General features: G+C 68.3%; 1 protein-coding gene across 1 annotated transcript; it reads left to right on the top strand.

Annotated features, from left to right (window-relative positions):
* Window positions 1-547: 547 nt before the first annotated feature.
* Window positions 548-2404, top strand: EIF4E1B (eukaryotic translation initiation factor 4E family member 1B). The gene is made up of 7 exons (XM_067304732.1): window positions 548-565; window positions 742-830; window positions 958-1053; window positions 1248-1311; window positions 1615-1728; window positions 1878-2017; window positions 2290-2404. The coding sequence occupies exons 1-7, from the start codon at window positions 548-550 to the stop codon at window positions 2402-2404; spliced, it is 636 nt and encodes a 211-aa protein (XP_067160833.1).
* Window positions 2405-14875: the final 12471 nt, after the last annotated feature.

Below are 14875 nucleotides of genomic sequence, written 5' to 3'. Positions count from 1 at the left end.
ACCTTGTTCCCTATCCGTCCATCTGCATTGCATTACCATCCCACCCTGTCCTAATCCCATCCCCATCTCATCCCTTCCCATCACATCCTGTTTCCATCCCATCCCACCCTGTCCTCATCCCATTACAATCCCATCCCCTCTGCATCCCATCTCATCCTGATCCAGTCCCATTCTGTCCTGATCCCATCCTTCCCATCCCACCGCGTCCCCATCCCATCCTAATGCTGTCCCACCCTGTCTCCATACCGTCCCACCCTGCCCCATTCCTCACCATCCTCTCTCAACCCCATCTCACACTGTCCCCGTCTCATCCCATCTTGCCCCCCTCTGCCCTGACCCCAACCCTCCCTGTCCCCGCTGTCCTGCCTCCAAGCCCCCATCCCTGCCTTGCCCCCACCACTTGAGGAGCAGGGCCAATGCCCCTTCCCAGCCTGCTGCCCTCCCGCCCGGCAGGGCCCAGCCAGGTGCGGTGGGGCCGGCTGCTCATCCCGCCCAGCTGGGGGCCCTTAAGAGCTGGATGCGGCTGGGGGGGCCTGTGCTGGGCATGATGGCTACAGGGGAGCGGGTGGGTTCCTGCCTTGTGGCCTGCATCCCTGGGGCTCCTGGCTGTGGGTCCTGTTTGGGGGAGGCTGGCAGGCCCCTGGGGGGGTCCCCATTATCCCTGCACCCTAGCTGCTGACACTGGGGGAAGCCCTGGTGGAGTGGCCGTGGGGCTCCTAGGGGCTGTCTCTCCTTCCCCAGAGAAGGCAAGAGGCGCAGAGGCGGCGGCGGATTCAGCAGCAGGAGCTGCTCCTGGCAGAAAGCCTGGGCAAGCACCCCCTGCAGAACAGGTATGGGGTCCTGGGGTGAGTGGCTGGGGCTTAGCCATGGGGAGCATCCCCCGGCAAGAGGAGGAGAGCCCTGGGGTGCCAGGGCTGGGGGGGCGGTCTGGCATCACTGACTGCTTTCCCTCCCCAGGTGGGCGCTGTGGTTCTTCAAGAACGACAAGAGCAAGATGTGGCAGGCCAACCTGCGCCTTGTCACCAAGTTCAGCACTGTGGAGGACTTCTGGGCGTGAGTGCCCTGCTGGGCGGGTGACGTGCCCCCTCGGGGTGGCAAGAAGGGATGCTGGGGTCTCTGTGCCATGCAGTGTGCTGCTGTGCCATGGGGAGAGCCTGGTGCTGGGGTTTGGGGCTGCAGTGGGGGTGCCAGGGGTTTCCAAGATGCCCATTCTCACCTGCTCTTGTCTCATCTCTGACCCGGTGCAGTCTGTACAGTCACATCCAGCTCGCCAGCAAGCTCACGTCGGGCTGCGACTACTCCCTCTTCAAGGTGGGACACCTGCGATTCGTAGCTCTTCCTCTCCTGGGAGCAACGCACAGCACCCTGGGTGCAATCCCTGCCTGTTGCACAGTCCCCATCCCTCACCACCACTCTCCCCATGTTGCCCCTCTGGCTGGGGATACGTTCCCAGGTCCCTGCAGAGGTGGCACAGGCTCGCCGGGGTGCCCTGGCCACGATGCGGGAGGGGAAGCCTGGCTGAGTGCGGCAGGGCCGTGCTCGCATCTCCCTGCGCCCCGAGCTGGCTCTGGCTGTGCACTCGGCAGGCCTGACTGCCGTCTTGCCCGTGCCCAGGACGGGATCGAGCCCATGTGGGAGGACAGCCAGAACAAGCGTGGTGGGCGCTGGCTCATCACACTGGCGAAGCAGCAGAGGCACACAGAGCTGGACCGCTTCTGGCTGGAGACGGTGAGTGTGTGCCCTGTGCCGGCCCCACTCTGACCTCTTGTGCCACTCCGTGGGGTCAAGGCGATGGCATTTCCCCCTGTGGCGGCTCTCTGAGCCCCGGCCCCATGGATGGCAGGGACTGTCCTGGGCTCCCCTTCTTCTCTGGGCAGCTGCTGTGCCTCATCGGGGAGATGTTTGACGAGTACAGTGACGAGGTGTGTGGGGCCGTCATCAACATCCGCGCCAAGGGGGACAAGATCGCCATCTGGACCCGGGAGGCGGAGAACCGTGAAGGGGTCACCCACATCGGGTAATGTGGCCCTCATGGCTCCTTCCCTGCAAAGGTCACCCAGATCCTTGTTAGGCTTGGAGAGGAATGGGATCCCGGTGTGAGCTGACCCCCTCTGAGGGATGGGCCCCATAACAGTGGGTCGTTTCTTCACATTTTGCCCTGAGCTTTTTCTGCTCCATAATCTCCAGTGGCTGATCAGGGCTGGTGGTTTGGGTGTCCTGTTCCCCAGCAGGGAGCTGCGGGGGGGAAGTGCCCCTGCCCGGTCCCTGCAGCTCCCCTCTTTCCTCCAGGCGCGTCTACAAGGAGCACCTGGGCCTGTCGCAGAAGGTGGCTATTGGGTACCAGGCCCACGCGGACACAGCCACCAAGAGCGGCTCCCTCACCAAGAACAAGTTTGTGGTGTGACTGTGGGGGGAGCTGGGGGTCCTGCCCCCTGCAAGGGGGGACCTGTGAAACCCCACAATGAAATTGCTGCAGCTGAGTGCAGTCTCCGTGTCCTGGGCTGTGCCAAGGTTCTGGGTGCACTGGTGCACAGGGGGAAGGGCTGGCTCTTGCTTTGGGGGGTGTGTGTGTGGGGGGAGTCTTGTAAGAGTGACCATGAGCTGCCGTACCTGCTCTGCTGAGTGAGCAGGGCTGGGAGCACAGCTCCAGGCTTGGGTGGCTGCTGGTCCTGGCGCTGAGCATCTCCTGCAGCACAGCTGCCTGCAACCCCAGTGCCTGGGACCTGGTGGGGCCCCCTCTCCCTGGGACTGTGAGGGCACCCCTGAGGTCTGGGGGGGCCTCACAATAGTCCCTGGGAGGATGCTGGCTCTGTTCTCCCCTGGCCCAGGCATGGTTACAGTCTGGTGCCCTAGGAACTGGCGCATGAGATGAGGGTGCACAGAGTCCAGCTCCCTCGTTTGGGCCAGCCCAGGTGGCCCTGAGAGCTGGTCCCCACCTCTTCCAGGCCCTGAAACGCCTCTGCAGTGGTGGGATGCAGGCCTCCTGCTGGGAGGCTGGCTCCCTGCTGAGGGGTGCCCCAGTGGGGTCTGTCCTGGGGATGCTGTATGCATCCTCACGAGGGCCCAGGCCTGGTGGGAGCCCTGTGTGCTGCTGAGCTCGGGCTGCCTTCACCTGCACCCCCACCTCCTCCCTTGGTGTGTGCGATGACATGGCACTGCCAGGGCTTATAGCCATGGTAGGGTTTATTAGTGCAGTGCAAAAAACCCCTGTCCCCCATACATCAAGCCCTGTGAGACTGATGTCCCTTTACCTGCAGCCACTTCTGCCCCTCTCTTCCAGGTCACTCCCCCTTGCTCTCCTGTATCCTTTGCTGTCCCTCCTCGTAGCTCTTGCCCCGCGATGCCCCAGGCTGCCTGTTCCCTCTGCAGGCACCCAGGGATCCCCAGTCCCAGCACAAGGGGTTGCGTCCTGTCTTGGGGCAGCGTGTCCAGCAGATCTGCACCTCTTGAAGCCAGAGCCCCCTCTGTGCACACGGGGCCCCGCAGAGCAGGTGGGGGCCAAGCGCCCCTTTGCTCCCCATTGCTGCATATGGCCCATGCTCTAGTGCTGCTCCTGCTTGCAGCTGGGGCTGCTGCCGGCACAGGGGGTGTGCAGGGAGCTGGCCCCGGGCTGGGGCCCTCCTGCAAGGGGACAAAGTCACAACTACGTCTCTGCTATTAAAATTGCTGGAGGCAGGCCCAGCCCGTGCAGCCTCTGCGCCAAGAAGCTGCGGACGCAGTGCCCGGGGCCTTGGCAGGTCGCCTTTTTGCTGGGCGATGCAGCCCCAGAGGCTGCCCCGGCCGGACAAAGACGAGCTGTGCCCCAGCCTCGGCTGCCCCAATAGCATCCCTGGCCCCCAGCCCCTTCTGGGCAGCCACACCAGGGCTCTGCGCCTGCCCCAGCTTCCCTGGGGTGGGGGACGCATGGCTGGTGTGAGATACGGACAGAGAGGGGGGGTGGGAGCAGGTTGCCACAAACAGCGTACCAGGTTGTGTCCCCACGGCGGCTGGCCCTGGGGTTTGCCCCCGCATGCGCATGACACGCCGGCACCCTTTTCCCCTCTGCTGCATGGCTGCTGGGGAGCGGGGCGGCGTGGGCCCAAAAATACTAGCACCAGGGCAGCTGGCACCCCAAAGCCTGGGGTCTCTGCGCCAGGGACGGCTGGTCAGCTGTGGGGCACTAACCAGGGGACCGAGGAGCGGGTGCATCTGCCCCCTTTGGGGGTCGGGGCCACAGAGCCTCCCCTGCCCAGGGCTGCGGGAGGGACAGCAGGTGGCACGGGGTGGGCAGGGGTCTGCCAGGGGGTGGCACTGGGAGGACAGGGGATGGCATTAGGCAGGCAGGGGGTGGCAGCGGGTGGCACGGGGTGGGCAGGGGTCTGCTGGGGGCGCCCCGGGCCGGGCAGGGGGTGGCAGCGGGCACATCCCGGGTGCTCGCCTGCACTGGCAGCCCCTCGCCACGCGATGGTGCCACTCGCCCGGCCTTGGCCACCTCCGGCACGGCAGGCCCGGCAGCCGGCTCTGCCTGCCTGCCTGCCTGCAGCGGGGTGCCAGCCCTGCCTGTCCTGCCTGCCTGCCTGCCTGCAGCAGGGTGGCAGAGCTGCCCCCAGCCCCCAGGTGAGAGGCAAGCAGGAGCTGGGCCCTTGGCACACGTTGCCAAGCCGACTGGCATGAAGCAGAGGAAGGATTGGAGGTGCTGAGCTCCCCAATTAATGCACCACTAATTGCCCCTTGTTTGTGCCCCCCAGCAGTGGCAGCGTGCAGGGGGTAGGGGCTGCCTGCCCCTCTACAGCCTGAATCTGCCCCCCTGCCCAGCATAGGCTCCCCTCCACCTTGTTATGGGGCTGAGCACCCGTGGCACCCACCGCCCTGCCTGCCAGGACACCCCTGTGCCCCCCAGCCTCTCCATGGGCTGTGCCCATCCCCTCGCCCTCATGCCTGGGGCAGCAAGGCTGCAAGGCCTGCCCACGTGGGGGAGAGGAGCTCCTCATTAGCAGGGTTCAGCTCCTGGTGCTAATTGCTATTCCCGGTGCAGGCAGGGGGTGTGGGCTAATAAGGATGGATCAGGCAGGGACCCACGCAGCAGCACCCCAGGGTGCTGGAGCCCGGCTCGGCAGCCAGGATGGGACAGTCCGTGTAAGCGTCCCTGCCTTGCCCCCGGCATGCTGGTGTGTGCACGCGTGCGTGTGTGCGTGGCACACAAGGGCCGGTGGGCCGGGGGCGCTGCGGCAGGCCAGCATCAGAGGGGACCCCCTGCTCTGTGCCCATCCTCCGGCACAGCCACATGCCTCGGCGTTCGGGGCGGCATGTGCCTCAGTTTCCCCCCTGCCTGGGCAGCGTGGCGCCCTGGGGTCTCCAGCACGCAGCCCAGCAGGGACGGGCGCTGGCGGAGGGGAGTCGCGCAGGCAGGAGGGGAGATGAGGAGCAAGTGCCCCGGGGGGGTTTGGGGGGTGTGTGGGGCTGGGGCCGGCAGCTGTGCAGGGTGCACTGTGTGTGGTGGGGGGGGCGTTGGGCACCGGGTGCTGGGTGGGGGGGGCTGAAAAACAGGTGGTGTGGGGCGTTGTGCAGTGGGGCACAGGGTGGTGTGTGTCCACAAGCCTAATGCCGACACAGCAGCAGTCTCCTGCCGGCGGTTTGCCCTCCGGGTGTTGGAGGGCCAGGGGTGCAGGGGGGGAGCCATGCCCTCGGGGGCTGTGGGTGCACATGGGTGCGATGCCCTCGGGGGCTGTGGGTGCACAGGGCCATGCCCTCGGGCCACGGCACGCCAGGGGACCAAGGTTACCTCGGCGGCGAGGGTGGCACACGCTGCTGCGCGCTGGCGCTGCTTGTTGCCGTTCAGATGAAGCCGTAGCGGGGATTTCATTTGATTGGAAAAGTAATAGGAGCCATTTATCTCCGGCAGCTTCATGGGCTCCTGGCAGCCCTGCAGCGGAGCCAGGCCAGGGGCGGAAGGGTGCCCACCGGGCGCCCTCCCTTTGGGGACGCGATGCCCTCCGTCCTCGGCCCTGCCTGGGGGCGGAGGGGCCGCGAGGTGGGAGGCACCCAGGGCCCCCGGGCGGGCGCAGCGGTGGCCAGGAGCCGCCCGGCGAGCATGGCACGGCCAGGGCTGCCCCGGCCCGTCTCACGCCGGGCAGCCATCCCAGCTGGCAGCCGAGCCGGCAGCCCTGTCAAAAATCACGATTGAAAATTAATACTAATCAGCAGGGAGGGGCAGATGGCAGCAGACATGCAATGGGGGCTGCAGGTGGGGTGGGGGCACGGGAGCTGTGAGGTCCAGGGGGGACAAGATGTGGGAGCACGGTGCGGGGTGCAGCAGGGATGGGGGATGCGGGGCCAGGGGGGCGGTGGGGCACGGCAGGGATGAGGGTGGTCACTCCGCTGTGCCTCGCTCCTGCTGCCCAGGCTAGCATTGGGGCCGGGGCCCGTGTCCCCCCCCGGGGCAGGACGCCCTGCCCGGGTGGCCAGCACGGGTCACCTCGCCGGCGGCTGGCATGCAGCCAGGCCCACGGCCGGGCTCAGCCAGCCCAGGCTCCCCCCATGCCACCGGCACGGGCAGCTCCAGCGGCAAGGGCAGATCCTGCCTCTGCACTGGGTCCCCCAGCTCCTGGCACGCGCCTGGCACAGAGGGGCCCCGGGGCCCCCCGGGTGCAGGGCACCCATCCTGCTGCGACCGCGGGCATGGGTGCTGCAGGGTTAAAATCCCCAAAAGAGACGGGGGAAGAAACTGCTGGCTGCGCCGCCGGGCGCGTGGGCCGGGGAAGAACAGGCAGCGCTGGCTCACCAGGGAGTGGGTAGGCAGCGCGGCTGCCGGCGCTGAGGCTGTGCCCAGCCGGTGCCCGCGCCGTGCCGGCGGGCCCTGCCAGCACTAGCGGCGGTGCTGGCGCCTCTCCAGCCCCACCATGTCGCAGCCCCCCATTCCCTGCGGCATCGCCTGCGCCCACCTCGCTGTCCCCTCCACCTGCCCCGGTGCCGTGGGGACGCCACAGGCCCCAGCGAGTGGGACGTGGGCACGCTGGGCACCTCCGGCCCCGGGACCGGCAGCAGCAGCCTGTCTCCGCAGCGGGGGGTACCCGTGGTGCGCCGTTCCCATGACAACTCCCGGGAGACGGCAGCCAGCGCGGGAGACGTGGGAGGCGAGGGGCCCGCGGACCCCTCAGACTCCCCACAGCCCCCACCCCCTGTGCCTCAGGATGCCTGGATTAACGGGGTGCAGCCAACGAGACATTGCATTCAGCCCCGCCACCGGCCCCTTCTCCTAAACCACGTGCACAGCAAGATGAGGCTTGTTACTTCTCTGGGTTACTGCCCCAGGAAAACGAGGCAGCTGGTGCTAACGGGGCTGGTGGAGTAGCCCTGGAGAGGGTGACAGGACAGACCAGGGAGCAGCAGCAGGGCTGGACCCAGGTGTCCTGCTCCCAGCCTCAGGCTCCCTGCAGCGTGGACCAGGCAGGCATCAGCAGCACTGGTGCTGCCTGGCTGGTCTGTGCTGCTCCTGCCCAATGACTGGGTTTGCATGGCAGCGTTTGCATGGCAGGGTGTGCGTGGCAGGATGTGCAGAGCATGGTTTGCACGGCAGGGTTTGCATGGCAGGGTTTGCACGGCAGGGTTGGCACAGCAGGGTTTGCATGGCAGGATGTGCATGGCGGGATGTGCAGAGCATGGTTTGCACGGCAGGGTTTGCAGAGCATGGTTTGCATGGCAGGGTTTGCACAGCATGGTTTGCATGGCAGGATGTGCGTGGTGGGATGTGCAGAGCATGGTTTGCATGGCAGGGTTTGCACATCAGGGTTTGCATGGTGGGGAAGGGGTTAAGCGCCTACAGGGCCATCCCCACTGCCAGAGGTAGAGGCAGGGGGGAGAGGGGGACAACGTCTCTGTGCCCTGCGCTGCAGGGAACTGGTACCTGAGAAGGGTCCCTCGCTGTCACTTCTCATCTGCATGATGCTGGCAGCCACGCTCCTGCAACACGGCTGAGCACTCTCCTTCCCTGCAGGGACAGGCTGGCACTTGCCGCAACGGCAGAGACAGGCAGGGGGAGCAGGAGGGTGGGACAGGGACAGGGACCAGGACAGGGACAGGGGCAGGGGCAGCATGGCCACGGGCCTGCAGTAATCGCTGCAGTGTGCTGCTCTGGAGGGCTGCAAACGGTGCCCCGCTGCAAGCAGAGCTGTCCCTGCCACCCCGCTCTGCGCCCCTCCGGCCACAGGTCCTTTAGGGTTTGCTCAGGTGGCCCCGTGCCGTGGCCTCGGCATGCCCTGGCTGGCTGGCATGTGCCCACGGGGCCTTGTCCTGCCCCAGGCACTGTGCCCACGCAGTCCTGAGCCTCCAGCACAGCCCCAGGGGCAGCAGCGCGCTCCCAACCTCGCCGTGTGCCTGCAGGTGGGCACTGCCCAGGGACACGGTGCAGCCGGCACCATGCCCGGCTCTGCAGCCCGTGCCACAGCCCCGTCCCTCGGCTCCCCCAGCTGATGCCACCAGCTCGAAGGGACCAGCCTGCGTCTCCCCTTGACACAGATGCGTCTGAACAGCCTGCGAGGGGGGGGGGGGGGTCCGTTAGCACTGCCACCTCCCTGCGGAATGGCACAGGGACCTGCCGCTCTCCTGGCTTGGGGGGAGCAGCCGCAGGCCCGGGACTGCCGGGGCGCAGGAAATGTGGCAGGCAGCGCCGCCTGTGTCTGTGCTTCCCCTCCTTGCACCGTGCCCTGCTGTGACCCTGTGCACCCCACGGTCCCCTTGCAGAGGCTGGCGGTGCCCCAGGGTTAGGTCCCATCAGCTGGCAGCAACCTCTCGGCAGCAACCAAACAGCTGGCTCCGGGAACTGGGGGGGGGGGGGGGGGGGGGGTACCGGGCCCCCTGCCCATTCGCCCAGCCCCGGGGCTCTCTACAGGAGAGCTGGTGTTTCCCAGCCGGTCGATGCGCCCATCGATCCCAGAGCAGCTCTGCCGGCTGCTCTCCCACCGCCCTGCTAATTAATTGCCTTTTGCTGCTGCTGCGGGAGCGCAGGCTGCGCCGGGCGCGCGGGGCTGCTGGGCTCGCCGGGCCCTGCCCTGCCCGGGGCAGGACACTGCGGAGGGGGCAGAGGGGGCGCAGGGCGCTGCAGGGGTGGAGAGGCTGCGTGGGGCATTGCAGGGGTGGCAGGGAGGTGCGGAGCATTGCAGTGGCGCCGGGCGCTGCCGGGGGGGGTGCAGGGGAGAGGGGGGGCGTTGCAGGGAGCACAGGCCCTGCGTGGCCCCTTCGCCACCCTGACGGCTGCCTGAGCTCCGGGGTGCCCGCTGCTCCCCACCGTGCCCACCCCAGCCCCGCCAGCTCCGAGCCACGCTCGGGGACGCTGCCTTTGTGCCGGGCTGTAATGAGATTTCTGCTTGGCTGCCTGGATAGAAAATCCGAGACGGAGGATGCAAAAAGCCTCCGGGAGCCCTGGCAGCCCCCCGCTCCCGCCCAGCCCCGGGGCGCACGTGGATGCCCCACGGCCCTGGGCACCCAGCGCCTGCAGCGCTGCCTGCGGAGGAGCTGCTCCCTGCCCGCATCGGCGCCGGCTCCGGGGGGAGCACCCGCTGCCAGGGCCGGCCCCGGGCACGCCGGCTGCACACCGACGGGCGCAGGGCTGCGTTTTGCCCCCGATTCAGCCCTCCGCGCAGGCACGGCGGTGGGGAGCAGGGCATTGCCTCCAGCTCCCCCCCGCCCCCAGGAGGTGCCGGGCACGCTCAGGGCTTTGCCCCGTCGCTCCCTCCCTTCGCGGACCCCCCCCGCCCAGCACTCTTCGATGAGGTCCCAGCACCATGGCATCGTGCCCGGCTGCATCCCGCTGTGCCGGGAAGGGTTCGAGGGCTGGCACGGGGGCTGCGCCCCCTCGCACCGGAGCCGGCCTGGCTCAGCCGGCCTGTTTACCAGCACGCCAGCGGCAAATTAGTCTCCTTAAAAAGCACCGAGCGCTTCGGCGGGTGCTGGAGGCTGCAAGGAGAGGGCTGGGCCAAGCCGGGCTTTGCTGTGTATCTTAATCGAGCGCTTCCCACCCCCAGCATTAAACGTAGTTAATCTACTCTTGCAAATGGCTAATTTTGAAAATCCTCTTATCAAAATTAGGTCCTCAACATCCATATTTATTTACTTTCCATTTTCATAATCTGTCTGTTCTAGGGCTGGGTTTGTTCCCTGGCGCCTGGCTCTGTTTCCGAGCGCCCCAGGCGGTGGCCAGCCCCGGGGTGGCGGAGGCCGGTCCCAGGTGCATCCCTGGGACCCCGCGCAGCGGCCCGGCCGGCAGCATGGAGAGCGTGGAGCAGCGGCCGCGACCGCCCGGCACACACTGCCAGCGGGCTGCACCGTGTCCCACGCGTTGCCTCCCTGCGCAGGATGAGGCCGGGGACATGCCGCGCCGTGCTCCGGCACGCATCCCGGCCCTACGTGTTGCACTCGGCCGAGGCAGTGCCCGCTCTCCGCCGAGGTCCTGCGGCCCGGTCCCGCCACGCGCGGCGTCCCCACGGCCAGGCTGGCGCCCGGGGCCGCCGCCGCCGCGTCCTGGTGTGCCGGGGCCATGCATTATGCATCGTTTACTCGTCAGCACCTTCTCCGTTTGTAACTCAATTAAGCAGAGGCAGTTTTGCTAATACAATGGTGTTTAATATTCTACTTCCTTAAATACCGCAAATGGATAGGGAGGAAGCGTGAGGGCAATCCATTATACATGAGCTCAAATACCTATTTAAATATTTGATGGGAGTTTAGAAAATCTTGGTGCTGGCCATGCCCACAGCGGCCCGGGCCAGGTGGGAGCTGGGCCAGGGGCCGGCAGGGTGGGCAGAGGCTCAGCTCAGCCCCGGAGGTGGATCAGGCCAGCGGGACGCAGTACCCGGGCGGGCAGTGAGGGTGACAGCGGTGCCCGGGGCTGCCGGTGTCCCTGGGCAGGAGGAGGAAGAGGTGATGGCCGTGGTGCCGTGCTGCTGCGGCCAGCGGAGATGCTCCAAGCTGTGCCACGCCGCCAGGCGCCCCCGGTAACTCCCTCCCTCCATCTCCGTCCCAATCCAATTTCTTCCAGAAAAAGCCCTCACACAAAGGCTGCAGCACGCGGCTTAGCCCGGACCACGGCGCTCCGGAGAAAAGAATTAATTTTTAATCCCATCTTAATTACCCCGAGTAATAATCCATTTGCAGCGCCCGGCAGGGCCAGCACGGCGGGCGTCCGCCCCGGGGGGCTGTGCTGCAGCCGCAGGACCGATGCCCCTGCCAGCTGCCCAGCCAGGGCCGCCCCCGGAGCTGGCCACGCTGGCACCGTGCCCGTCCCCTCCTCACCCGCAGCGTGGCGTGGGGCTGCTTGGGCACTGCCACGGCCCTGCCGCGGCCGGGAGAGGGCTGGCACCGGGCGAGACGTCCCTCCGCATTGACGCCCCGGAGTCCTGTAGCCCTTATGCCATCCCGCCGAGTGGCCTGGGGCACCCAGACACCTTGGCGGTCCCCGTGCCGAGGCCCTGCAGGGAGGCGCGGGATGCACACCGCTGCCGGCACCCCGGGGCCCTGCTCTAACATCCCCAATAAATCCTCCTAATTGCCTCTTGGCACACGGTGCTTAGCGGGATGCGGCAGGGATCAGCGTGGTCAATCCCGACGGTGGGAGCAGCCCTCCAGCTCGGCGCGGCTCAGGCGAACGTGGGTGCTGAGCCTCCCTGCGGGGCCGGCGGCGAGGCCGGAGGGGCTGTGCGGGCCGGGGGTGGCAGGCAGGGCAGCACCCTGTGCATCCCCGCGGGCACGGGCTGGCCTGGCATGGCCCGTGCGGCGGCAGAGCCCGGGACTCGGGCGGCCGCGGAGCCGGAGCTGGCTCTTCCGCCCCCTCGGCTCCTCCTCCGCAAGAGGGAGAGCGAGCGGAATTGGAAGTGATCTCCCCAATCTGTATTAATTAGAGTCTATTAACTCGTCAGTGCGCTCAGCCGCTTCCCCAGTGATGGCCCTGCCAGTGCCAGGCTGCGGGGAAGGAGGGACGGCCGGGGGACCCCGCCGCGGCACGGCAGCAGCATGTCACGACAGGTCATGACAGCAGCACATGTCACGACAGCTGGGCAAAGCGGGGCTGCACAGGGCGCTCCCTGCCAGCCCCACGGCGCTGGGGCGCAGGAGGACGTGCCACAGGGTGCACAGCATCCATGCGGCACCCAAAGCCGGCGTGGGAAGCCGGGAGAAGGGCGCGAAGAGCAGACGGGGCTGGCGCTGTGCCGGGGGACCCGGGCCTCCTGCCCGGCGGGTGCCCAAGAGCACCGCCAGCCCTGGTCACAGCATCCCCAGTGCTGGCATCGCTGGTACCGGCTCCCCTCCCGTGTTGTTCCCCGGCATGCAGCACCCACCATGCCACCACCGCCACCGCAGCCCGGGCGGGCAGGAGGGCGAGAGCCCGGCGGGTGCCCATCGCTCCCGCGGGGCGAGCCTGCGCTGCCCGGCGCTCCGCCGTCGTTCCCATGGCAGCCCCTGGTGAGCTCACGTGCGGCGGCGGTGACTTCAGCAGGAGCAGATGGAGCCGCGAGGAGTAAAAACATCCTGTTTCCATGCAAATGCCATTAGTAATAACGAGCAAGCCTGAAGGAGGGTGTTTGTGTCGGCTCCAGGGCTTCTGCCCACGTGGGGCACGGAGGGCCGGGAGCGGGTCGCTCCGCCAGACCCTCCGGCCTTTCCCCCCGCCAGTCCCATGCGGGAGGTGTCGGCACTTGTGGCACAGACTGGACCGTGCTCTGGCACAGTGCGGTGAGCCGGGATGGGGAGCAGGGACCCATGGGTGCTGCCCCACCTGCTCTGCACCTGCACTGCGGTGCACGACCCTATTGGCATGGGAGGGCCATGGCAATGAGTCTGCCGTTTCGGGGAGATTTTAACAAGATCTTCGTCTTATGAAAATCAGATACAAAATCCGCTGCCGTCAGGATGAGCAGGAAACACCGGCAGCCGGCCGCACGCGCACCCGCTCTCCGGCCCGTGCAAGGCTGCTCTCGCCGTGCTGCGGCGGGGGCACGTGCTCCCCCGGCTGCGCTTGGGCCATGCCGGGCCTCCCTGGCTGCGCCGCCCCAGCGCACATGCGTGGCTCAGGGGCACGGCCACGCTGTGGGCCCCGGGCACACGCCACCCTATGCCCGCGTGTCGGGGATGACTCCCGCACCATGCTTGCTGCGGCGCTCCCCGGGCGCGTGGCAAGCACCTGGTCCTGGTGTCGCCGACAACCTCCCTGCGCACAGGGGTGGCGGGACATCCAGAGGAGCCCCAGCACAGGGCGCACAGGGGACAAGCCGGGGACAGCCAGGCTCCCCACGGCGCCCGGCGATGCGCTTGGCATTGCTGGGCACTGCCAGCAGCGAGGCACGGAGGCAACGCCGCAGGCTAGCGGGAGAGCTACGCTGGCTGTGCTTGGCTTCGCACCCACTTAAGCTCTTGAGGGCATCAGAGCATCTTGTTAATTGTTCATCGAGAGCTGCTAATGAAATTAGCTCTGCGCGGTGCTGGCTGCATGGCCCTGCCACCCTGTGTCCCCTGCCTGGGCCCGGGCCGCTGGGCACAGGGCTGCGCTGGCAGCAGGCTCCCGCTCCTGCAGGGCGCCTGACCCAGCCTCACCACCCGTTGCCCCTCGTTCACGGCCTGGCCCGCCGCATCCCCCCGTCTTGCCATCCGCCCGCTCCCAGCACAGGTGAGGACGGTGCTGCTTGCTGGGGCACTGTGCCCCGATGGCACCGGGGCTGGCAGGCTTGTGTCCCCCCCTGGCGTGTGGGGACAGCTCGGGCTTCTTCAGAGCCACGGTGGCCAGCAGGTGCAGAGCAGGGACCCTCCCTGCAGTGCACACAGTGCTGGGGGGTGCGAGGCTGGGTGGGGGGCACCTCCTGGGCATCACCTGGCATAGGAAGGAGGGGAACCACGGGGCGCAGGGAGGGAGGGCAGCAGGGCACAGGGGGGCCTCGATTCCTGCTGTCCCCACAAGCAAGGTCGGGGCAGAGCACCCTGGCACGTGCCTGGGGGAGCGCGGCGTGCCAGGGCCTGCTGGGGTTGCAGGGCCCAGGGGGGCGCAAAGCACCTGGGCGCCGGCTGGGTGCAGGGCCTGGGGGGACCTACGGGGTGCAGAGTGGGGTGCAACGCCGGTGTGGGGATGCAGACCAGGGGTGCTGTGCCCGGGGACTGCCAGGGGGTGCAGACCAGGGGGTGCTATGCCTGGTGGGGGATGCAGTGGCAGGGGCATACTCTGGGTGCTGTGCCCCAAAGTGCAGCACTGGGGGGACAGTGGGGGCTGGGGGTGTCGTGCTGGGGGTTGCAGACCGGGAGGTGCCATGCTCAGCGCAGGGGTGCTGTGCCCAGGGGTGCCGTGCTGGGGGGACCTGGGGGGGGCTGTGCCGGGCGCGGATGCCCAGGGGAGATTGTACAGGGGTGTTGCCATGCTGGTGGGGGGGGGAGGTGCTGTGCTGGGGGGGTGCTGCGTCGGGTGGGGGTGCTGTGTCGCGGGGGGGCCGTGCCGGGGGAGGGACTGCCGTGCCGGGGGGGCTCGCTGTGCCAGGACGGGAGCCGTGCCCTGGTGCGGTGCCGGGGGGTGCCACGCCACGGCGGGGGTGCCGTGCCGGGGGGTGCCCGGCGGGGGGCGCGCCGCGGGGCCGCGCCGGGGGCGGGGGCGCGCCGTGCCCGCGCGGCGGCGGGGGCGCGCCCAGCTGTTGCGCCGTCCCTTCGGCGGGCGGACCCAGCGCGCCCGGCCGCCCCGCATTGGCGGCGCCCGAGCGGAGCGGCGCGGAGCGGCGCGGAGCGGAGCGGCGCGGCGCGGGCGGCAGGCAGCGGCGGGGCCGGGCCGGGCCGGGGCGCCATGGCCCGCTGAGGGCGCCGCGGAGCGCGGCCCGCCCTGCTCCGCTCCCTCGCGCCGCGCCGCGCCGCGCAGCGCTCCGCGGGGCGCGCC

Source organism: Apteryx mantelli, chromosome 14, assembly GCF_036417845.1.
Source record: "Apteryx mantelli isolate bAptMan1 chromosome 14, bAptMan1.hap1, whole genome shotgun sequence".
In the NCBI taxonomy this organism is placed as follows: Eukaryota; Metazoa; Chordata; class Aves; order Apterygiformes; family Apterygidae; genus Apteryx; species Apteryx mantelli.
Note: the sequence above shows the minus strand (reverse complement) of the source record. Positions and strands in the feature narration are given on the sequence as shown.

What these genes read in the sequence shown, in the direction of transcription:
- EIF4E1B (XM_067304732.1), top strand. An exon ending in GCGACTACTCCCTCTTCAAG is followed by an intron (nt 1,312 to 1,614) that starts GTGGGACACCTG and finishes GCCCGTGCCCAG; the next exon opens with GACGGGATCGAGCCCATGTG. An exon ending in GAAGGGGTCACCCACATCGG is followed by an intron (nt 2,018 to 2,289) that starts GTAATGTGGCCC and finishes TCTTTCCTCCAG; the next exon opens with GCGCGTCTACAAGGAGCACC.